Source organism: Bos taurus, chromosome X (assembly GCF_002263795.3).
Source record: "Bos taurus isolate L1 Dominette 01449 registration number 42190680 breed Hereford chromosome X, ARS-UCD2.0, whole genome shotgun sequence".
Classification (NCBI taxonomy): Eukaryota; Metazoa; Chordata; class Mammalia; order Artiodactyla; family Bovidae; genus Bos; species Bos taurus.
Window position 1 is genome coordinate 123,193,500 of NC_037357.1, and position 23,406 is coordinate 123,216,905.

The 23,406-nt window shown below is 38.7% G+C and overlaps 1 protein-coding gene across 12 annotated transcripts in view; it reads left to right on the plus strand.

The window, feature by feature from the left end:
* Nucleotides 1-23,406, plus strand: part of BCLAF3 (BCLAF1 and THRAP3 family member 3) — a 52,447-nt gene that overhangs the window by 1,267 nt on the left and 27,774 nt on the right. For 8 of the 12 annotated variants that reach the window (XR_240753.5, XR_009493614.1, XM_010821484.4 and 5 more), the window contains exons 2-5: nt 1,064-1,216; nt 13,907-13,981; nt 16,404-16,973; nt 17,346-18,002. Coding sequence is in view for 10 of the 12 variants with exons in the window: in XM_010821484.4 (XP_010819786.1) it covers nt 13,941-13,981; nt 16,404-16,973; nt 17,346-18,002 (1,268 nt within the window). In the remaining 2 variants the exon portion in view is untranslated. Of the gene's footprint in view, nt 1-1,063; nt 1,217-3,398; nt 3,459-3,489; nt 12,571-13,906; nt 13,982-16,403; nt 16,974-17,345; nt 18,003-23,406 lie in introns of those variants that run through there. The other 4 variants (XM_059883883.1, XM_059883884.1, XM_005227583.5 and 1 more) reach the window with 4 other exon arrangements.

The following is a 23,406-nucleotide window of genomic DNA, read 5'->3' on the forward strand; positions in this document are numbered from 1 at the left end:
ATATATGAATTATGAAGTAGATTCTCTTTGATAACCAGTTTTTTTGTTTCCTGACTACATAGCATGCCGTTATTTGGCTGCAGTAATTTACTTGGTTATTCCCAGTTTGTCACTACTTAAACACTTGGTTGGAGAAATGTAAAATCTGCACATCCATGATTACTGTTTTAGTGTACATTCCTAAGTGATAGAATTGTTGGTTTTTTTTTTTTTTTTAATGTGAATTTCCCTCTGGAAAGGATGTGCTATTTTGCACTCCCACCAACAATCTGTGGATGTCCTTTTCCCCACCCTAACAAAAGGCAACAGTTAAAGGATTTTTATAGGACCCCTTCAGGGCCATTTATGTTCTTCTGCAATCAAGTACAGGTATCCTCCTCTAGAAGTCCTCTTCTTCCCACCCCGCCCCGCCCCGCCCACATCCCCCATGCCTCTTATTTGTTGATGACATTCTTCGTGCCCGCCCCCCACGCTGCTTATTGGTTGATGGCAATTCTGTTTCTCATCTTCTAGTCTTCCTTCACTGGTTTCCTAAAGAAGGGTTATCTTGGTGAGGCAAAGGCATTATAAAGTGAACAGATTTGAAGTCAGGACTTCCTCGAATTCCAGTATATCTGATTATCTTGAACATGGACAGTTTGCTCAACTCTGAATTGGAGGTTATAGTGCCTTTACCTTGCATTTCTTGCAGGGTGATTTTAAGGGTCAAATGAAAGTACATTTAAATATACTTTGTCTCGTTGCTAATTTTTACCATATTGTAAAAATGTCAGAGCACATGAGCATATTGATTTTCTAATGTTAATTTCTGAATTCAGAAAGCTGTTCTGTGATACCCTTTGCCCCCACTCTTTCACCTTTAAATTTGAAGTTTTACACAGATGCCCTAGATTATATTGATAATGATATCAGAGTTATGAAATTGAATGAATGAATCTGCTAATGTTGAAGGAGAAAATAATTAAAAGCACTATATATAAAGCTGAGGGGGACAGATAAAAAGCTAAATAAAACACAGTCCTTGAGATCATGATGAATAAAACATAGTCTTTGTGCCCTACAGGCTACAGAATATCCAGGCAGCTAGAGGACATAAAAGCTGCTTTCCAAATTTAGACGGAAATTTTAGATGTGATGCAGGATGTCAACTATTCTCAAGTGTGCTAAAGTCCAATTCTGCTGACCAGGCAGTCACTTCAGAGTCCTCTTTCTGAAGGTAGGAGTTGCAAGGCGGGGAAGTGTTAATGTTGGAATCCCTGGATTCTGATTTTTCGTCTTTCTCTTGGGGCAGGTTGGTTAACTTTTCTGAGGCTTGGTTTCTTCATCTGTGAAATGGAGGTAATTCTGGCTTCCTCAAAGGCTTATGAGGATTAAATGAGATAGTGTTTGCAAAACAACTTAGTGAACTACAAAGTACTGGTACCTTGGTGATCCTTCTTATCCTGTGAAGACTGAGCTTCTGCAGTAAAGAAACTGGGTCTCTTCTGACTTTGTATGATTTGCCCCTAGCAGGTGCTAGCAGTGAGTAATGTTTGCCAAATTAACATAAAATGTGACTGCTGATAAAAATTCAGTCTGGACATTTGAAGAAGGTAATATATAAATGTGAAATATTGAGAGAAATTGACTACATTATTTGGAGTTGATAGTAAGGAATCAAAGGAAACACTGAACTAATTGGACCTAGACAGATTTCTACTATGACTGTCATTCTCCATTATGTCCCCAGTGCCATGCACATAATTTTTCCTTATCAATAATAAACCTGCTCAAATTGCTCCCATTTCAAAACCTCCTGCCTAGACCCCTATCCCTCAACTGCAACCCAGCTTCTCTCCTCCCGTGCCAGACAGACTGTTAGAAAATGTTGTTAATAATTGGCTTTCTCAGCCTCCTTACCTTCCTCAAGCCATGTATTCACACTTTTCATTCCTTTTATTGGGTCTTTATATAGCTTTTGCTATGAAAGTCTCTTTTATTGAAACATCCTTCTATGCTCCAGGGTTCCCACCTTCCTTAGAGGATGTTCGTTCTCAGTCTTGGCTGGTTCATCTCCTCAAAAGGTTAATGTTCCTGTAGGCTTGATCCTTATCCCCATATACCAGCTCTGGAATAATTTATAGAGCATTGAGGCAATCTGATGTTTGAAAGTTTGGTAGAATTCCCCTGTGAAACACTCTGGGCCTGCTGCTTTTTCATGTAATGTTTTCTTAATAACTTTCTCTGTTTATTCTATGGAAACTGGTCTGTTCAAGCTTTTTATGGAAACTGGTCTGTTCAAGCTTTTTAATGTGGTCATTTTAGTAATAATCAGTTTTTCTAGAAAATAATCCATTTCATCAGGGCTTTCAAATTTATTGGATAGAAGGCTATAAAATAATCTCATGATTTAAAATGTTTCTTCTATTTCATTGGTTATTTCCCCTTTGCTCTTTTTATTTTTTCTAGTCAAGTTATATTATTTTTCCTAGTCAAGTTATATTATTTAGTGGTTTATCCATTTTAATTTTTCCCAAAACTACAGAATTCTGATTTATTACTTAGATCTACTTTTCTCTTCCTCTACTTTTATCTTTATTTCCTTCCTTGTGCTTTCTTTTGGTTTACTTTGCTGCTTTTTAGTTCCTTTTTTTTATCTTGGAAGTAAATGTATTTAATTCTTTCATTTTTATTGATAAATAAGTTTAGTGCAATGAATTTTTCTTTGATGACTACTTTAAATGCATCCCATAGAATCTGATATGTAGAGCTTTTATTGTCATTATTTCTTTAAAGATCTATGTTAGAGTATCCAGGAGTTGTTTAATAAGAGGTTTTAAAATTTCTAGGTGAAATTTGTTTTTTGTTTTTGTTAGTAAACTAGTTTTATTGCGTTATGATCAGAAAGTTTTGTTTGTAATGTTTCTATTATGTGCAGCTAACTGATGTGTTCTTTGTGACCTAATGTATTTTTGGTGAATGTGATGTGGAAACTTCAGAAGAATATTGTCAAATAGTATCAAAATGTAGAGTTTGATAAATATACTTAAGATTTACCCTGTTGATTTTGCTGTTTAGATCTTCTATCTCATTTTTGTCTTAATACCACTAAGCATGTTATATGAAAGTCTCCTATTGTTAGTGTTTCTATGTCTGCTTGCATCTATTGTAGTTTTTGTTTCATGAAGGTGGTTGCAGTGTTACTTGTTGTAAATATGTGTATTTTTATTTGTTCTGTCTTCATCGAGGACTGTGACTTTTAACATTGAAGTGTCTTTCTTTGACATGATGAATGCTTTGGGACTTGAATTCTGCTTTGCCTGATTCCAGGTTTCCCACCCCTGCTCTCTTATTTCAATTTGCCTTGTATAATTTGGCCATCCTTTTATTTTTAACCTTTCACGATTACTTTGTTTTAGATGTGTATTTTATACAAATACGTGTTTTGCGAGCCAAATTGAACCTGTTTATTTTAGTAGGTGAGTTAAGCCTATCACATTTACTATTAGGACTGATATGTTTGGTCTATCATAATATTTTATAATCATGTGTATTTTGTTATACTTGCTATTTCTTTATGCTGTGATGTGTAGTTTTTGCTCTTCTGTATTAAAAAGAGGAAGGTTTTTATTTTTGTCTAATGGTTAACCTTTGTACTTATGCCTTTGCTCCCCATTTGTGTGCTAAGTTGCTTCAGTCGTATTTGACTCTCTGCAACCCCATGGACCATAGCCCTCCATGCTCCTCTATCCATGGGATTCTCCAGGCAGGAATACTGGAGTAGGTTACCATGCCCTCCTCCAGGGGATCTTCCCGACCCAGGATTGAACCCACGTCTCTTATGTCTCCTGCATTGGCAAGTGTGTTCTTTACTACTAGCGCCATCTGAGAAACCCACTCCCCTATTTATTTAACCTTTTTTGTGTGTGAGAGAAATATAACTGTGTCCATGGAATCAGAGTAGAATAATAATAGGCAATGCTGAGGTTCTATATCCACTTCCAGCTCCTCGTTACTGTGAACTGGTGACAGCACCCAACCACTGTGGCTAGGAGAATAGACTGTGACTTGTTCTCTTGAGGTCTGACTTCTCTGATCTGCTGATTGCCCTCTTGTTCTGTGGGTTCTGAGTTGACCTGGTTCTTTGCTGGCAGTGTGGCGTCTTTGTTACAAAGGCTTTCCTGGTCAGTTTTTTTGCATTTGTAAATGCTGAGTTCACATTTAGTATGGAATCTCTGTCAGTTGTTGTTGTTTTTTTGTAACAGCTTTACCGAGTTATAATTAATATACCACACAATTCACCCATTTAAAAGTCTACAATTCAGTGTTTTTTTAATACATTCACGGAGTTGTGTAACCATCATCAGTCTAGTTTTAAAACATATTCATCACACCAAAAAGAGACCCTGTGCCCATTTCCCCCAGTGCCTCCCCTCCCCCTACCACACCCAGGCAACTGCCAGTCTACTTTCTGTTTCTATGGATTTGCCTATTCTGGACCTTTCATATAAATGAATCTTGTAATATGTGGTCTTTTGTGACTGGCTTCTTTCCCTTAGCATAATGATTTCAAGATTCATCCCTGTCTGACTGTGTGTCAGTACCTCGTTCCTTTTTATGGCCAGATAATATTCCACTGTATGGGGGTACCACATTTTGTTTATGCATTCATCTCTCAATGAACATTTGAGTTGTTTCTGCATTTTGGCTATTGTGAATAATGCTGTTATGAGCATTTGTGTATAAATTTTTATGTGGATGCATGGTTTTATTTATTTTGGGTATATACCTAGGATTAGAATTGCTGGGTCATATGGTAACTACTATGTTTAATTTTTTAAGAAACTGCCAGACTGTTTGCCAAAGTGACTGAATCATTTCATATATTTCCCCTGGGGCACCTGGTAATTTATTCTTCCCTTCTGAGATAATTTTTGGGCTTCCCTTGTGGCTTAGTTGGTAAAGAATCCACCTACAATGCAGGACACCTGGGTTCCATCCCTGGGTTGGGAAGATCCCGTGGAGAAGGGAACGGCTACCCACTCCAGTATTCTGGCCTGGAGAACTTCATGGACTGTATAGTCCAATTTCACTTCTGAGATAATTCAGCCATTTTCTCCCATTCTTTCCGTTTAGTTCAGTTAATTTTTTTCAGTCATATCACTCTGTTTTTTGATATGTTTCTGTTCTTAGTTTTTAAATTTCTGATTCAAGGTGAGTTTTTAAAATATATATTCCTAAATGCTTTGGGATATATTCTGTTTGGTGTATAAAGTTAGAGTTTGCTTCTACTTCATGTTTTTTGGAGGACAAATTTTCCTCAGTTGAGAAATTGTCTTTTCCTGCTTCCTTGTAAACATATGGGGGTCGTCAGATTAAAAGTTTTTCAGATCTAATGAGTATGAAATGGTACTCCGTTGTTTTAATTTTATCTTCCTGAGTAGGTAGTGTTGGGTATCTTTTTGTATGTTTATTGGACAGTTATGTTTCCTCTTTGTTGAAAACTCTTAAGGATGGGGTTGCCATTTATTGAGGTGGGGCAAACCCTGAGCAGATTTTGGAAGAAGGTATGGAGTTTGCTCTTGGACATGTTTACAGCGTCCAGCAGTCTGTTGGATGTGGAAGGCTGAAACAGAGAGGATAGGTGAGGGCTGGATATGTCAACTTGGGGTTGTTAGTATATAGAGAGTATTTAAAGCCATGAGATTGAAGAAAAGTGCAGACTGGGAAGAGAGTGTAGACAATGAAAAGTCAAAGACTGAAGTCACTATTTAGAGGAAGACTGGCTTCACTATTTAAGGATCAGGATGGTGAGATAAGGAAAAACCAGTAAAGGAGACAGAAAGCATTGTTAGAGGTATGAGGAAAACCAGGCAAGTGTAGTATTCTGGAATCCAGGTGCAGAAAATGTTTCTGGGAGGAAGGTATGATTAACCATCTGGTGCTGCAGGTAGATCCAGGAAAAAGAGGGAAAAAAACCATTGGATTTAGCGTGGATTTTGTTAGTGATCTTGACTGGAGCAGTTTGGTGGAGTGGAAAGGTAGATTGGTGAGGGGACAAGTAGAATGGGAGGAGAAGAATGTGAGAATGATTGTGGTATACAGGCAGCCCTTTGAGGATTTTGTTTGTAAACGGAGAGAGAGGTTGTATAGTGATGGAAGGGACCTAATGGGGAAGGGAAGTGATGCTGTGGAAGGAGAGAACTGCTGGAGCCGGGCCTTTCAGGCAGGTGAGGGGGTGTGTCCAGTTCTGTCCTGGTAGGAATGGCTTTGTTTGGCACCAGCATCCCCTTCAGCATCCTCCTGGGAGTGGATACCCCTGTTGTCCAGTCATCTTTCTAAGTTCAAGGGCACACAGATTCATTCACTGCCCTTAAACAGTTCACTCTGAAGGAACAGTATAAATGAATTTCTCTTTTGTTATTGATACCTCCTTCTCCCCAGGCACAAACCCTGCTGGTGTTTCTTTTTCTTTTTTTTCCTCTCCAGTTCTGTCCTTTGCTAGTCACAAGTGTTTTGTTTAGTCACTAAATTGTGTCCAACTCTTTGCGACCTCTGTCTTTGAGGTTTCCCTGGCAAGAATACTGGAGTACATGGGGGAGGGATGGACTGGGAATTTGGGACCAGCACATGCAAACTATCCTGTACAGAATGGATAAACAAGAAAGTCCTACTGTATAGCACAGGGAACCATATTCAATAACCTGTGATAAACTATACAGGAAAAATGTGAAAAAGAATATATATGTATGTATAACTGAGTCATTTTTCTGTACAGCAGAATTTAAACACAACATTGTAAATCAAGTATACTTCAGGAAAATAATTTTTAAAAAAGATTTCTTCATGTCTTTTCATGACTTGATTTAAAAAAAAATACTAGAGTGGATTGCCATTTCCTTCTCCAGGGGATATTCCCAACCCAGGAATCAAACCCACGTCTCCTGCATTGGCAGGTGGATTCTTTATCTCTGAGCCACTTGGGAAGCTCAGCAGACCACGCAAGGACCTGCTGCCCTACCCAGTTTCATTCAGGGGATTGGCAGTCTTTTTTTGTAAAGGACCAGATTCTTGCCTGGAGAATTCCCATGGACAGAGGAGCCTGGTGGGCTACAGTCCATGGGGTCGCAAAGAGTCAGACACAACTGAGCAGTTAAGCTCAGCAGCAAATAGTAAATATTTTAGACTGTGGGCCACATACAGTCTCTGTTGCATATTCTTCTTCTTTCTAAACAATGCTTTAAAAATGTAAAAACCGTCTTAGCTCTAGAGTTTAAATGAACTCTCTTCTCTTATGCACTAAGTCCCTGAGCCACTACTAATTATTACTAGCTGATGAACCCAAAAAAGCAAATGCAAACAAAGTTACCTTAAAAAAAACCTTTATTGAGATATATTTTACAGGTTTAAAATGTACAGTTCATGATTTTTGATAGTATAGTTAGCAGTATTGTGCAATCATCTCCATAATATCTGGTCTAATCTTACAGCACTTTCATCACCCCAAAGCTTTTTTTTTTTTTTCTTTTGCAGCTTTGAGGTATAACTTATATGCAGTAAAATTCACTAATTTTAAGTGAATAGTTTGAATTTTAATAAAGCTAATTTTCATATTGGCAGAGGAAAATATTCTAAGTAATACTTCTTTTTGTCACATAACCAGTAAATCTCACTTGTAAACATTTTCTCCCGAGTGACCTATACCTTAACATTTAAGCCAGTAGTTTTTCTTTTTTAATTAATGAATTTAATTGGAGGATAATTTCTTTACAATATTGTGGTGGTTTTTGCCATACATTGACATGAATCAGCCACAGGTGCACATGTGTCCCCCCATCCGGAACCCTCCTCCCACCTCACTCCCCACCCCACCCCTCTGGGTTGTCCTAGAGCACCAGCTTTGAGTGCCCTGCTTCATGCATCAAACTTGCACTGGTCATCTATTTTGCATATGGTGATATACATGTTTCAGTGCTATTCTCTCAAATAATCCCACCTTCACCTTCTCCCACATATTCCAAAAGTCTGTTCTTTACATCTGTGTCTCTTTTTCTGCCTTGCATATAGGATTATTGTTACTCTCTTTCTAAATTCCACATGTATGCATTAATATACTGTATTGGTGGTTCTCTTTCTGATTTACTTCACTCTTTCGTCCACCTCATTAGAACTGACTCAAATGTGTTCTTTTTATAGCTGAGTAATATTCCATTGTGTGTATATACCACAACTTCCTTATCCATTCATCTGCTGATGAATATCTAGGTTGCTTCCATGTCCTAGCTATTGTAAACCATGCTGCAGTGAACATTGGGGTACATGTGTCTCTTTCAGTTTTGGTTTCCTTGGTGTGTATGCCCAGCAGTGGGATTACTGGGTCATATGGCAGTTCTGTTTCCAGTTTTTTAAGGACTCTCCACACTGTCCTCCATAGTGGCTGTACCAGTTTGCATTCCCACCAGCAGTATAAGAGGGTTCCCTTTTCTCCACACCCTCTCCAGCATTTATTGTTTGTAGACTTTGTGATGGTGGCCATTCTGACCAGTGTGAGATGGTACCTCATTGTGGTTTTTTTTTTTTTTTCTAATTTTATTTTATTTTTATTTATTTTTTTTTTCGAGTTTTATTTTATTTTATTTTATTTTTCTTTTTTTTAATTTCAGATATACACATGCTCCCCATCCTGAACCCTCCGCCCTCCCCCCTCCCCATACCATCCCCCTGGGCCTTCCCAGCGCACCAGCCCCAAGCATCCAGCATTGTGCACTGAACCTGGACTGGCATCTCGTTTCATACATGACATTTCACATGTTTCAATGCCATTCTCCCAAGTCTTCCCACCCTCTCCCACAGAGTCCATAAGACTGTTCTATACATCAGTGTCTCTTTTGCTGTCTTGTATACAGGGTTATCGTTACCATCTTTCTAAATTCCATATATATGCGTTAGTATACTGTATTTATGTTTTTCCATAATTGTATTAGTTTTGCCAAATATCAAAATGAATCCGCCACAGGTATACATGTGTTCCTCATTGTGGTTTTGATTTGTATTTCTCTGATAATGAGTGATGTTGAGCATCTTTTCATGTGTTTGTTAGCCATCTGTATGTCTTCTTTGGAGAAATGTCTGTTTAGTTCTTTGGCCCACTTTTTGACTGGGTCGTTTATTTTTCTGGTATTGAGCTGCATGAATTGCTTGTATATTTTGGAGATTAATTCTTTGTCAGTTGCTTCATTTGCTATTATTTTCTTCCGTTCTGAAGGCTGCCTTTTCACCTTGCTTATAATTTCCTTTGTTGTGAAAAAGCTTTGAAGTTTAATTAGGTCCCATTTGTTTATTTTTGTTTTTGTTTCCATTACTCTGGGGGGTTGGAGAAGGCAATGGCAATCCACTCCAGTACTCTTGCCTGGAAAATCCCATGGACGGAGGAGTGCATGGGGTCACAAAGAGTCGGACACGACTGAACGACTTCACTTTCACTTTTCACTTTCATGCACTGGAGAAAGAAATGGCAACCCACTCCAGTGTTCTCGCCTGGAGAATCCCAGGGATGGGGGAGCCTGGTGGGCTGCCATCTATGGGGTCACACAGAGTCGGACACAACTGAAGCGACTTAGCAGCAGCAGCACTCTGCGAGGGGGTGGGTCATAGAAGATTTTGCTGTGATTTATGTCAGAGAGTGTTCTACCTATGTTTTCCTGTAAGAGTTTTATAGTTTCTGGTCTTACATTTAGATCTTTAATCCATTTTGAGTAAACCAGTAGTTTTATATTCCCCGGACCAGCAGAATCTCCATCACCTGGGAACTTGCTAGAAATAGGGCCCATCCCAGAGGAGGGCTCAGCATTCTGTGTTGTAACTAGCCTTGCAGGTAACTCTTCCTCGAACTAAAGTTGGAGAACCACTGTTCTAAGCTCTATCCCTGAGTGAAATTGCTAGTTCATGGAATATGAGCATTTTGAAGTTTAACGGGTACTGCCAGCCACTTCCAAACTGGTTATAAGCAGGTTATATACCTGCTTAGCTGTGTACGACAGTCTCTATCATTCCACAGCCTCACCAACACTGTGAAATATGCAACTTCCATTTTTTTGTGGTCATTCTGACAGGTGTGGAATGGTTATGATCTGAATTGGTATTTACTCAGTTACTATTGAGGTTGAACATCTCAGATGTCCATAGGTCATTTGAGTTTTGTGTTCTGTGATGTGCTATTTGGACTCTTTTGCCTATTGAGATAAATAGTTATATTAAATAATCACAATGTATTGACAGAATTGTAGAATAAACTCAGAATTCCCAAAAAGAAAGGAACTCAGGGGGAAAAAAAGAAAGTCAGGGAAAGAATTTCAGGGAGATGATGGTCAAAGAGTCCTGAAAGAATAGGGATTTGTCAGGCAGAGTGAGTGAAAGCCATCTATGTGGTATGAACAGAATGGCCTGATCAGGGAAAAGCAAGTCATTTGCTCTGGTGAACTAATAAGATATGTGAAGGAAAAGACATACAAGGCTAGGAGAAAGGTAGGGAGTGACTAGATGTATGTATTTTAAGTTTGTTTAATCTTTTATTGACTGTTGGGCATTTGCATTATAATTAGTTTGAGTGGATTTTTTTCTTTCCTATTTTAAATTAAGCTGATATAAACATCTTAGTATATATAGCTGCTTTTTTCTTTTAAATTATTATCCTAGAATAACACATTTAGACAAATTATTAGATTAAAGGAAAGTAGGCATGATTAGTTTCATAATTTCTTACATATTTTGAAGTTACCCATCATTAGGGAAATGCAAATCAAAACCACAGTGAGGTACCGTTTCACCCTCACTAGGATGACTATAGTGGAACAGACAGACCATAACAAATGTCGATGATGATGTGGAAAAATTGGAACCTTCATACGTTGCTGGTGGGAATGTAAAATGATGTAACTGCTTTGGAAAACTTTGGCAGTTTCCCAAGAAGTTAAACATTGAGTGATTGTATAACCCAGGAGTTCCACTCCTAGGTTTATGCCCAAGAGAATTGAAAAACTGTGTCTACACAAAACTTGTATGCAAATATTCATGGTAGCATTATTCATAATAGCCCCCAAAATAGAAACAACCCAAATATTCATTGAGAGATAAATGAATCACAAGATGTGGTATACCCGTAAAGTAAAGTGGGATATTATTCAACTGTGAAAGAATGAAGTACTGATAATAGTAAAACCCTTGAAAACATTATGCTAAAGGAAAGACACCAATCATGAAGAATCACATATTCTAAAATTAGATTGTGGTGGTGGTTACAGATCCCTGTGAATATACTGAAAAACACTGAACTGTACACTTTAAATAGGTGAGTTGTATGATATGTGAGTTGTATCTCAATAAATGTTTTACAAAAAATAAAATGAATTAAAAAATTACCCTCTGGGAAAATTATACTTTTTCATCACAATCAACTGTGTTTGGTGTCTCCCGTACAACCTTTAGGCTTTATTATTTTTGTTCAGTTTAATAGGTATGTACTCAAAACTTCTTTAATTAAATTGTAAGTTCCCTCAGTAGAATGTAAGCTCCAAGAGGGCAGGAACCTTCTTCTGTTTCTCTTCACTGCTCTCTCCCTTGAACAGTGCCTGGCAAATCATATGTACTCAGTGACATTTGTTAAATGAATACATTTTTATATATATATTTCTTTTGTTAAACTTTTTATTTTGTATTGGGTTATAGCTGATTAGGGCCTTCCCTGGTGGCTCAGTGGTAAAGAATCCGCTTACAATGCAGGAGACACAGAAGACCCGGGTCCAATCCCTGAGTTGGGAAGACCTCCTGGAGGAGGACATGGCAACCCACTCCAGTATTCTTGCCAGGAAAATCCCATGGACAGAGGAGCCCAGTGGGCTACAGTCCATAGGGTCTCAAAGAGTTGGACATGACTAAAGCAACTAAGCACTCATGCATAGCTGATTAACAAACAATGTTGTGATGGTTTCAGGTGAACAGTGAAGGGACTCAGCCATACATATTTATGTATCTATTCTCCCCTAAACTCCCCTCCCATCCAGGCTGCCACATAACATTGAGCAGAGTTTCATGTACTATATCGTAGGTCCTTGTTGGTTATCCATTTTATTTATTTATTTATTGTTTTTTTGGTTATCCATTTTAAATATAAGCTTTGTGTGCATGTCCATCCCAAACTCCTTAACTATCCCTTCCCCCATCCCCCCCCCATTTTTATATTTTTAGTTACTAGGAAAACACTGGGCTTCCCTGGTGGCTCAGATGGTAAAGCGTCTGCCTGCAATGTGGGAGACCTGGGTTCGATCCCTGGGTTGGGAAGATGCCCTGGAGAAGGAAATGACAACCCACTCCAGTACCCTTGCCTGGAAAATCCCATGGACAGAGGAGCCTGGTAGGCTACAGTCCATGGGGCTGCAAAGAGTCGGACATGACTGAGAAACTTCACTTTCAGAAGAAAACACTTTCTGCTTTAGTGTCTTAATTTCATAGTACATCTGAACTAATTTTTCCCAGCCTCAATTTTTGTTTTGAAAAGAACCAGTGTATAACTGAATTGAATTGAATGTGATTCTGGTGAGTGATCTGGTTCAAGACCTTTGACCTTACACTTTCTTCTGAAATTTATTATAGCAATAGTTTGCAAATGTTTGACTATGAGAACTCCATTTGCAAACCTGTGTTCACATACTTAACGGTTGTACTTTTTATATTAGTCAGTGATAAAACTTCGTAGTGACAAGAAGTCATTTATATTTTAACAGTGGCTGTAGTATCTTCAGAAATTTGCGAAATAGAGGTTCTAATATGTGAGACATACCCTTATTCATTCTGTAGTCCGTTTTTGGTAGCTGTGTGTATTATTCATGGACCCATGGCAATAATTTTGAAAGCCATCAGGGAGTTGGGTCCAGTTAATTGGGCACTACTTAACTACAGTATCAGAACTGAGGAAGATTACTGAAATGAAGAAGGGAACGGCTTCCAGTATTCTGGCCTGGAGAATCCCATGGACTATATATATATAGTCCATGGGGTCGCAAAGAGTCGGACACGACTGAGTGACTTGTGCTAAAAACAACTTATAAAAGATTATACCCAAATGTGTTTTTTATAAAAATTCAGTTCCTAAATCTACCAGTTTCTTTTAAAGACTGAAATGTATTTTTAAAACCTAGTTTATATGTTTTCTAAAATTAACTTATATGACATTATTTGTTTTAGAAAACAGAAGCAAACTAAATGTCTAATCATGCTTAAGTTTTGGTGTATTTATCTGGTGGAAGTTAGGTGATAATTGAGTATGATAATTAGGCATTGTAATTCTTATTATCTAGCAATTTTAAAAGTGGGATATATCATCAAGTATTCCTAAATATTTTTATTGTGATTGTATGAACGTAACTGCAGTTATATGTACGTAACCAGTGGTGAAAGGTGGGGAGGAGGAGTAGTGGTTGTGCTCAGAGGAATTCTGGGGGAGTGTTCCCTCTTTTTGAAACACTTATTTAGCAGTTGCTGTGTGCCAGGCAGTATTCTGAGCTTTTTTCATGACTTAATTCAGGGATCATCAAACTACAATGCATTTGGCCTTTGGGGCCTATTTTTGTGTGGTCCTTGAGCTACAAATGATTTTTATATTTTTTAAAAAAATGTTTTTGAAGAAGATAATATGATGAAGACCTTATATGAACTGCAAAATCTGAAATAGTTATGCTCTGGCCTTTTACAGAAAAAACTGTCTTATCTTTGATGTAATTGATTTTATGTTTACAACATTCCAATAAGGTGGGTCCTATAAGGAAATTGAGGCACAGAGGGCTTAAGTTACTTTTTGTCAGTGGCATTCACTGTTTTTGGAGCAGGTTACAGGCCCTTTCTACAAACTTGCTAATCCTGTGTTTCTTTGCAGTGTAAAAAGAGGATAGTGGCTCACGTGTCAAAGGATGGCACGGTCACGCTCTAGATCCCCCAGGTGGAGGCACAGGTGAGCAGTCCTTAGTTAAGCAGAGTAAGCATGGGTTTGGAACGTGCTTCAACAGTTTTCATTTTGTCACTTTCAAGACCAAATTATAATGTGGAAGAGCTTCAGAAAGAAAAGGGAATGCAAAGAAGTAAATGGTTTGAACATGGAGGGCGTCACAGAGGTCATTTGTTTCACCCTTTTGTGGTAGGCTCTGGTGAGGTAGCACAAAAGACCCTGCCAAGCTTAGTGCCTGATTTCTGGGTGCCTTCTCAGAACTCTTTGTCACCAACTCTAAAGGGTCTGCTATCATTCCCAGCTTGCAAGCTAACAGATTAACGTGTCACAAGGCACTCTTGGATCAGAGACAAAAGCCTTTATTACTCATGTTCAGCAGGCGGCTGAGCTTCATGTTCCTGTGTTCCCGTTACCTCTGGCTTTCAGACAGTAAACAGTCTGCCTGCAGTGTAGGAGACCCGGGTTTGATCCCTGTGTTGGGAAGATCCCCTGGAGGAGGGAATGGCAGCCCACTCCAGTACTCTTGGCTGGGAAATTCCATGGATGGAGGAGCCAGGTGGGCCCCAGTCTATGGGGTTGCAACCATGTAGTCACTCACAACTGAGCAACTAACACACACATACATTACCTCTAGTCCTCTGAGGGTGGGAGCTGCTGACACAGCTGAGGAACCCAAGCCCCATTAAGGACAGTAGGGAATCCTGCCCGGCCTTTGCCTTGGAGGAGACATTATCTCGTTATCCTGGACAGCAAACACATTGGCTCTCTGCCCCTTAGGGAGGCCCTGTCCCTATCTTTCCTGGGAGTTTGCCTTGAAACAGAAGCTCAGGAGGCATGCAGAGCACTAAAGACCTATGGAGTCTCCCAACAGACTCCTTGGGTCTCTTTTGTCTCTTTAGGAGAACTGTAAATGATAGCCACTATTTCAGCAGTCTCCTTCAGAAGAAAGGGGCTCTGTGCAATAGAACCCTGATATGAGGTATAATACCAAAGCAGTACTCACTGTGAGGTAAGGATTAAAGTAAGAGATTGAATATTTCATCAGTCTGGAAGACCTCAGCCTCTGGCTGGCAGCTTTTCTCCTTAGCAGTAGAAAAGATGGAGTGTTCCAGGAAGCCCTCAGGGTCTTCAGTTGCTTCTTCCTGTGAAGAGTTGCAGCCAGCTGGATGACAGAGTCTCTGCTTCAGCTGAATAATGCACTTGCCAGTGCATCTAGCTTGGTGACTCTAGAGGGAGAAATTGTCAAATCCAGTGTATAAGTCCTGGTATGTACGTGAGGAAGATAAATCAGCCTCCTTTCTTGTAGGGAGAACCCAGACATGTCACCAAATGGAAAGAGTTTTACTTGTGGTTGTTTCAACTCCGTGGCAGCTGCTGCAGAGGGAGGGCTGATAACAAAAACTGCAAAGGTAGCTGCTGCATTGGTTAGAAGACATTAAACTCTCAGGGAGGAAGTTGGGAGATTGGACAAGTCAGATGGGAGGAAAGGTCCCCAGGTGCAAATTTGAAGCAGATGGTAGTACTTCTCTTCTCTCAGACTGGTTTCCTCAGATACAGAAGGCTTCCTCCTCAGTTGGAATGAAAGGTTCCATGTTGGCAGTGCTCAGGTGTTGAAGAAGGTAGTTACAGAAAGGACATGCTGTCCCTGGAGATCATTAAAGCTGCACTAAAGCACATATTCACAGAATTAAAAGCTCTGATTCAACAGCACTTCCTTCATTTTATATATAAGGGGACAGGTCTGGGTAATAAAACTTATTTATGTCAATAGTAATACTGGAAGGACTAAGCATGAGGTCCACTTCTTAAGGTCCTCTTCCTCCTACCACCTCCACATGCTGTTTAAAGATGTAGTTTTTGCTACTTGATATAACCTTAGTAGAGAGAATAGACAATCAGTTAGGGAAACTGTGGGATCAGTTTGGGGTCTGAGTTTGGATTTGATATGCAACATAAACTCTTAGAATCTATTTTGATTTCAGAGATTATGTTCGGTTTTCCAGAGACTCTCCTGCACACTTAATTGTGTGACTCTAACCCTCTTTCTCCTTATTTCTTACTTGACCATGGAACCTGACGTAAGCTTTGTTGACGGGCCCTTTTGCCAGAACTTTGCTGTCAGCAATCTTCCAAAATGGATCCTGCTGAGTACCTAAGCTGGTCCTCCTCTAGAAGGATGGTTGTGCTCAGCCCATTTTGATATGTACATGGGGTATATTAGTTTAGGTGAAAAGAGTATGCGTGTTGAATTGGGCAGAAGCATAGTCAGGCTCCCAAGTGAACAATTTAGAATACAGATATCAAATACTGATGAATCTGAGTGGAAGAGGCAGGGGAAAGCAAACGTTTTATTTGGATAAGTCACTGTAATACCAACTTAGTGTATTATCTTTGAATGGACTAAACTTTTCTGTATTTGTTTACATAGGTCTTTATCACCAGTGCCTAGAAGTTCTGAACACTACAAGCAAAGATTTGAGCATTATGGCTACGACTATAGGAAGGATCCCAAAAGACCCATCACTTGGAGAATGGACGATGAGAAATATGGACAGAGTAAACCAAGGATTTCTTCTCATGAAAATATACAGTACCGATCTTACGAGCATAGATCACCTTCTCCAAACATAAGAGGAAACTCTTCAGAAAAGTTTTATACTTATAAGCCTCCCCAAGTATATTTACCAGAAAGAGGAGATGATAGTAACAGAAGAGCTCAATATGTGCCCAGACACTCAGAAGGTATGTTCTACAGAGAGCACCAGAGGAGTTGTTATCCCCAGAAAGCACAAGGAAGATATATTCCTGATGACCGCAGAAATAGAAGAAGTGAAAAAGGAGGGACACCACCTGTGAGATCAACAACAGATTCTTTTAGATTCGAAGGACATTGGCATGAAGCTGAACCGAGGTACCAGAGGATACAAGATGAAAAATACTCTCAGTCACTTAGAAGAGGCTCTGAAGATTTTGAGAAAAGGATCTCTTTTCAGAAGAGGTATAGAAAAATATTAAACTAGCATAATTTGATATAAAGCCTCAAATGAAAAAGTCTGTTTACTTTATGGTTGAAGATAACCTTGAAAAGCTTTTGTCTAAAAGATTAAAAGCATTGCAATGTAGTTTGGGTCTACTGATAGTAGTGAAGTGTTTATTTTTAGAGTAAATCATGTAGATGGCTAGAATATATTTTTTTAAAAGATGCTATTTTCTGTAAGTAACCTTGTGCATCTATGAGCTGGCTTAAGAGATTATAGGTTAACTTTCCACTACATTTTGCATTTAAAGCCATGCTGCCCAACTTTCGACACATATAAATTCTCACTTTCTTCTCTCTAGTGCAAATGTAAATTGTTTTATGTCAACACAGGTATCCTGAGGATCATGATTTCAGAAAATACGGACACACATCAAAAAGACCTCACGATGTGGAGAGGTATGAAAACAGAGAGCCTGCCAGGAGCCCGCAGTGGAAATCCAGGCATTTTTCTGCTCCTTACCAAGAGAAGAAAGATCAGCGGAACCTTGAAACCCAAACTTATCGATATGCTCCAAGGGAGTTCCCAGAGACCAGTTCAGCAGCCAAGGTATCCTGTGATTCTCGCCACAAATATCGGAAGACCTCAGATGGCGACAAGGACTTTTATGATGAAAGAGCTCAGAAGTACCCTAAGGAGGAAGATAGAAAATTGGGTTCTCAAAAAGGCCCTGTGAACAGAGAGTCCAGTTGTTCTCATGCTGGAAGAGGGAGAGAGACTGAAGGTGGGCAAGTCAAAGAATCTTCTAAGCCATCTAAGAAAGACTGTGCTGCCTTAACCCACTCAGATAAAAGCGATGTTGATTTGAGATCCTGTAAGGACACACGGAAGGACAAAATAAAGAAAGAAAGGGCTGGCAGTAAAGAGAGCAGCTCTTCCTCTAACCAACTTGATAATAGTGATTCCGACTTGAAGCCTTCATCTGTCTTTCTTAAGAAGAAGTCACTCACAGTTAAAGTAGATGTGCAGCAAGGACAGAATAAATCTAGGTATTATCTTCATTTTTTCTTAATGATGTGTAATAATTGTTTCTGCCACCTTTTTTTTAGCTTTGAAAATAGAGTTCGTAGTATGTTTAGAGTTCATCAAGTGAGGGGGTGGGAATTGCCAGATTTTTCAAAAAAGCCCTGTAATGGGGATTAATCCCGTGATTTAGTAATACAGGATGATGTCATGTTTGTTTCCGTGTTTGTATCTGAAGATGCTTTTGGGGTGCAGGGCATTCTATGGAGTTGGTCCTCTTCATGAATTTATGTGTTTTTATGTTTCCACATTTTCTATACCCACAAATAGGTCAGGTAGTGTTCAAGGAGACCTATTCCTTGCTCAATTTCTCAAAGCCTGTTTTCCCTATTGCATGAAATTCAGAGAATTTTTGGCCTGGAAGGGACCTTTCAGCAGGCCCTGATATTATAGAGAAAGACCATGAGGCCTTGAGAGATGAAGTGACTTAGATCTGAGTCCGTGCCTGGGGATCAAATCTATATGTCCCCTTGTGTCTCAAGGAGGTGGATGACTTAACGTGGTTCTTGCTACCATCTCAAAAGGAGTGGAGCTCAACCAACTAGCTTCTCCTAGATAGAGGAATTAGGCTAGAGTCTATAAAGAGGCCAATTTGTAAGACATTTGGTTTAGCGCTTAATGAGACTTTAACAAAAAAGGCTACTTTCGTAATAGGTTTTATTCCTCTAAAGTGGATTGCACGCTTTATTCTATTACCTCTGTTTATGGATTCTGAGAATAATAAGGCACTGACACTTGGATGCATCAGCTAGTTTGTTTGTTATCTTAATACACTACCAGCATGCGAGTTAAAAAGTGATGGACCATGTTGATTTGGTGATTTATGTTCATAGTTGACTCGTATCTGTATTTGAATAAAAAACTAGAGGGAACAAAATCCAAGGTTAGAATGTAAAAGTGAGGGTGGTAAACCCCATAGTCTTTTTTTAAAAAAACAAAAAACAAAATACATTTGTTTCTTTCTTTAAAGTTAGATTTAACTGTCCCTTTTCCTGATTTTTTTTTACATTCATTATACTTGCAAAAATACCTTAGAATATACATATGTATATTTATATGTACACAGAAAGAATTTATATATGTGGTTATATTAGAAGAAGTTGGACAAATAGAAGGGAGGGGGAAATCACCCATAATCCTACTACCCTAGGACCATTTTATTAATATTTTGATACAGCTTTTTGGGGCTACTTTTCTATATGGTTGTCATAACTGTATATAACTATATATATGGTTGTCATAACCCACTCCAGTAATCTTGCCTGGGAAATGCCACGGACAAAGGAGCCTGGTGGGCTACAGTCCATGGGGTCGCAAAAGAGTCAGACATGACTTAGTGACTAAACGGCAACATTCTATTTCATATAATATGTCTTAAGTCACTTTGTGCTATATTTCCTACTCGTTCTTAATCTTAAGAGTATAAAGGCTCTGCTGCTGCTGTTGCTAAGTCGCTTCAGTCATGTCCGACTCTGTGCGACCCCAAAGATGGCAGCCCACCAGGCTCCCCTGTCCCTGGGATTCTCCAGGCAAGAATACTGGAGTGGGTTGCCATTTCCTCCTCCAATGCATGAAAGTGAAAAGTGAAAGTGAAGTTGCTCAGTCGTGTCCGACTCTTCGCGACCCCCTGGACTGCAGCCCACCAGGCTTCTTCGTCCATGGGATTTTCCAGGCAAGAGTACTGGAGTGGGATGCCATTGCCTTCTCCGTAAAGGCTCTACTAGTTCTTAATCTTAAGAGTATAAAGGTTGCTCTAAGCATCAAGTTTAAGGGTCTTACCTTAAGATTTTTCTCTTTCTAACCTTATATTATGAAAATGTTCAAACATACAGAAAAGTTGAAACATAATTGAAATATAATTGAAAGTTGAAATAAAACATACAGAACTGTACACTTGACACCTATATACCCACCACCTAGAGTCTACAATTAACATTTTACTCTACTTCTGTAATCACATCTGTTCATCTATCATTCCATCTTAATTTTTCACTGCATTTCAAAGTGAAGATACAATTATACTCACCTTTACATATTTCAGTATTTAATATTTGTTTACAGTTTTTTTCTTTTGAGGTAAAATTACATGCAATCAAATCACAAAAATCTTGAATTTTTACATAAAAGTAAAATCACAAAAACTTAATTTTAAAATGATAGTAAAAGTAATTTAAAAATAAAATCTTGAATTTTTAAATATTTAATAAATGTTTTATACTTAAATTAGAATTAATAAATTGCTGTAACATTTTCAAAGAATGCTAAAAGTAATGATTTTGAAGTATTTTATTTTAGTAGACCTTATTAGAGATAAGGTCCTAAGATAAAAATCTTAAGGTAAGATCCTTAAACTTGATGCTTACACTGTTAATTTTATAACTTCACATTGAGAAATAGAAGCTCAATCTTCATCATGTGTCACAAAAATGAGCTTCCTAAAATTGAGGCTGCTGTACCTTTTGTTTTGAATTTATAAACTGTCTTGTGAATTTCATGGCCCATTTGCGGGACCTGTCAGTACATGTTTGAATTACCTGACAAGGACCTACAGAATGGTTTGTGTAATAAAGAGCTTCACTGTAAGTTCTTTCTAAAGACTTGAAGAATCTTGATTCTTCATTTTATACATTTGTTTAAAATGTATAAATGGTGGTTCATTTTATACATTCATTTCCTTTCTTAGCTTGGGTCAGGTTTTAATACATGTTCTTTGAGTTATCAGTGCAGTTGAAAACATACAGTTGTCACCTAGTGATTTTTCTTGATAAATATATGCATCTTTTCAGTATGGCACTGCATCATAATCAACAAAAATCTTTCTCTCTGATTATAATTATTAACTGATGAATGAATGTGGAAGAATTTTGTGGGGTTGAATTTAGTTATGTGTGGACTGATGAAGTGTCCATAAAACAAAGGTTTAATAGTTAATACCCTCAACAGAGCCATGTTCTCAACTCCCAACATAAATTAGATTTTCTTCTGCTTAATAAAACTGAAATAATCATAGAGTGCAGAGAGGTTATTTGTTGGTTAAAATCTAGAGTATCCACTTTTTTTGGAGATACTAATAAGGCAGTTCATTTTATATATTCATTTACTTTCTTAGCTTGGGTCCGGTTTTGATACATTGTCTTCCAGTTATCAGTGCAATTGAAACCTAGTGATTTTTCTAGGTATTAGTTTGTATCTAGAATAGCAGTAGGTGACACTTCCTTGAATGTTCAGTGCATAGTTAATACTTCTGTCAACAAAGTCAATAGAAGTAACAATTTTGAAGGATTATTTTAGTAGACCTCATTAGAGATGCTGAACACTTAATTTTATAATTTGATGTTGAGAAATAGAAGCCTAGTTGACTTAGTGACCTTCTAGTGACCTACTTTGTCAGAAACTGCATTATCAGAGGTAGAAGTTACATATGAGTCATAACTGTGTTTCAGAGTGAAGTTAAGAGCATCACAATATGAAAATCTGTACTAAGGTTGTTATGAACTCCAAACACTCACTGTTGTAGACATCTGAAAGTCATGGGGCAGATGAAGGGAGTTTGGGTTTACTATTGGACAGAATAGGTGAGAGACTGAACCTTGGTCAGGCTAGGAAGATGGTGAGAGGAGGGAAGGAGGGCATGCCAGTCTCCAGAGAAGAGTAAGCTGGGGCAGGTGGACCTGCACTGAGGCTCCTTTGACTTCCCAGGTGCTGGCACTAGGCATCTAGAATGAGAAGGTTGGCTAGTGAAGGCAGCATTGGACTGACTGCCTCAGCCATATTTGCATTTAATCCTTTTATTTCCCAGTGAAGAGATACAGAGAGGGCATCCCTGACCCTACCCATTTTTCCCCATTCTAAAAGGGGAATGAGGTAGATGATGAGCCCCAGAAGACACTGGAGCCCTGATGCTCTGGGCAAACAGGTGCTGCTTAGGCTGGGAAAGAGTGAAAAACCACAGCTAGGATAGAAGGAAGGTAACCTAATCACACAAGCTTACCTGTGATGGGCACTGTTCAGCTGGAGGCAAAATAAGCTGGATGGAGATGTTTTTGTGATACACAAACCTGCTAACTTGCTGCTAGGTATCACAAAAATCTACGAGTGTTTTCCTTCTAATATTTCTCATATATATTTTCTAAACTAAAAAATTAATTGAGAAAAGATTCCCTTTCATTCCTGTGTTTCACTCAGTCTTGGGGGTCCTGGTATAGGGAGGTAAACTTTCTGTTTGATGTTGGGATGTATAGGTCTTTGTCTTCCAGTAGGTCACTGCGCAGTTTCGTAACATTGGGCAGGTCACCTGGCTATGCCTTTTGGGGCCCAAATTAACTGGGTGTTCCTCTTGGATCTGTGAGTCTGCTTCAGTTGGTCATGTGTTGGTAACTATTGAAGCTGACTTACAGGCTCATCATAGGATTCTCTGAACTTTTGAATATATTTGAGATTTTCTCTTATAAAAAATGAAAAAATTTAAATTTATCTAAATTAAGTTAAAAAAATTTTTGAAGTAAGCCAAGAAAGTTAAAAAACAAAAATTGATCTCAGAATTTTGAAATCTGTCATCTTTTAAAGTGAAACTTACATTTCATATTGTGCCATCATTTTCCATTTTATCATTTTTTTATTCAGCAGATATTTTTTGAGGACCTACCCTGTGAGACAGTCTGTTAAGGTGCCCTGGGACTATGGACCCACATAGGATTAGGTTTTCTTCTCCCCTGGTCTTAGAGGCAAGAAGATGATGTTGGTAATACTATGGCTCAGTGGAGTGATGTGTGAGGTGGTGTGTGATGTGTGATTCACATGATCCCAAGCTGGGGGATTCAGGGAAGGCTTCTTTCAGGAGTTGACATGTGAGCTAGGCTTTGAAGATTGGTGTGTTTTAGACATGTGGAGATGAGATGAAAGACCTTTTACATTTGTAGGTTAACAAGACAGAAAACACACCCAGGAACTTTGAGCTGTGCCATTCTGAGCAATCTAGGGAAAGGAAATAGAAGGGCAGGAGGTGTGAAGGTAAGACTGCCACACTGCCAGCCTGATGTAACAGGATTAGCTGCTGGGAGAGGGCTCAGTTTTGGCCACCTTCTATCAGGTGTCTTGAAAGGGCACTGAGGTTGACAAGGCCAGTTACTGGACTTTTGTGAAAAAGTAATAATGAGATGTTGAATTAAGGGAGTAGCAGTCTCCCTAATCCATTTCCCTCAACTCCAAAAATTCTAAATGTGTTCTTAGGAAGACAAGAACAAACTTATGATTTGGAAAGTGCTTTGTGATAGTTATTAGCTAGAAAAAAACTGAGAAAGGAAAACTTTACATGTGTCATATGAATTTTGTTACCTATTGTAAACTTCCAGAGAGCAGGAGATTATCCAT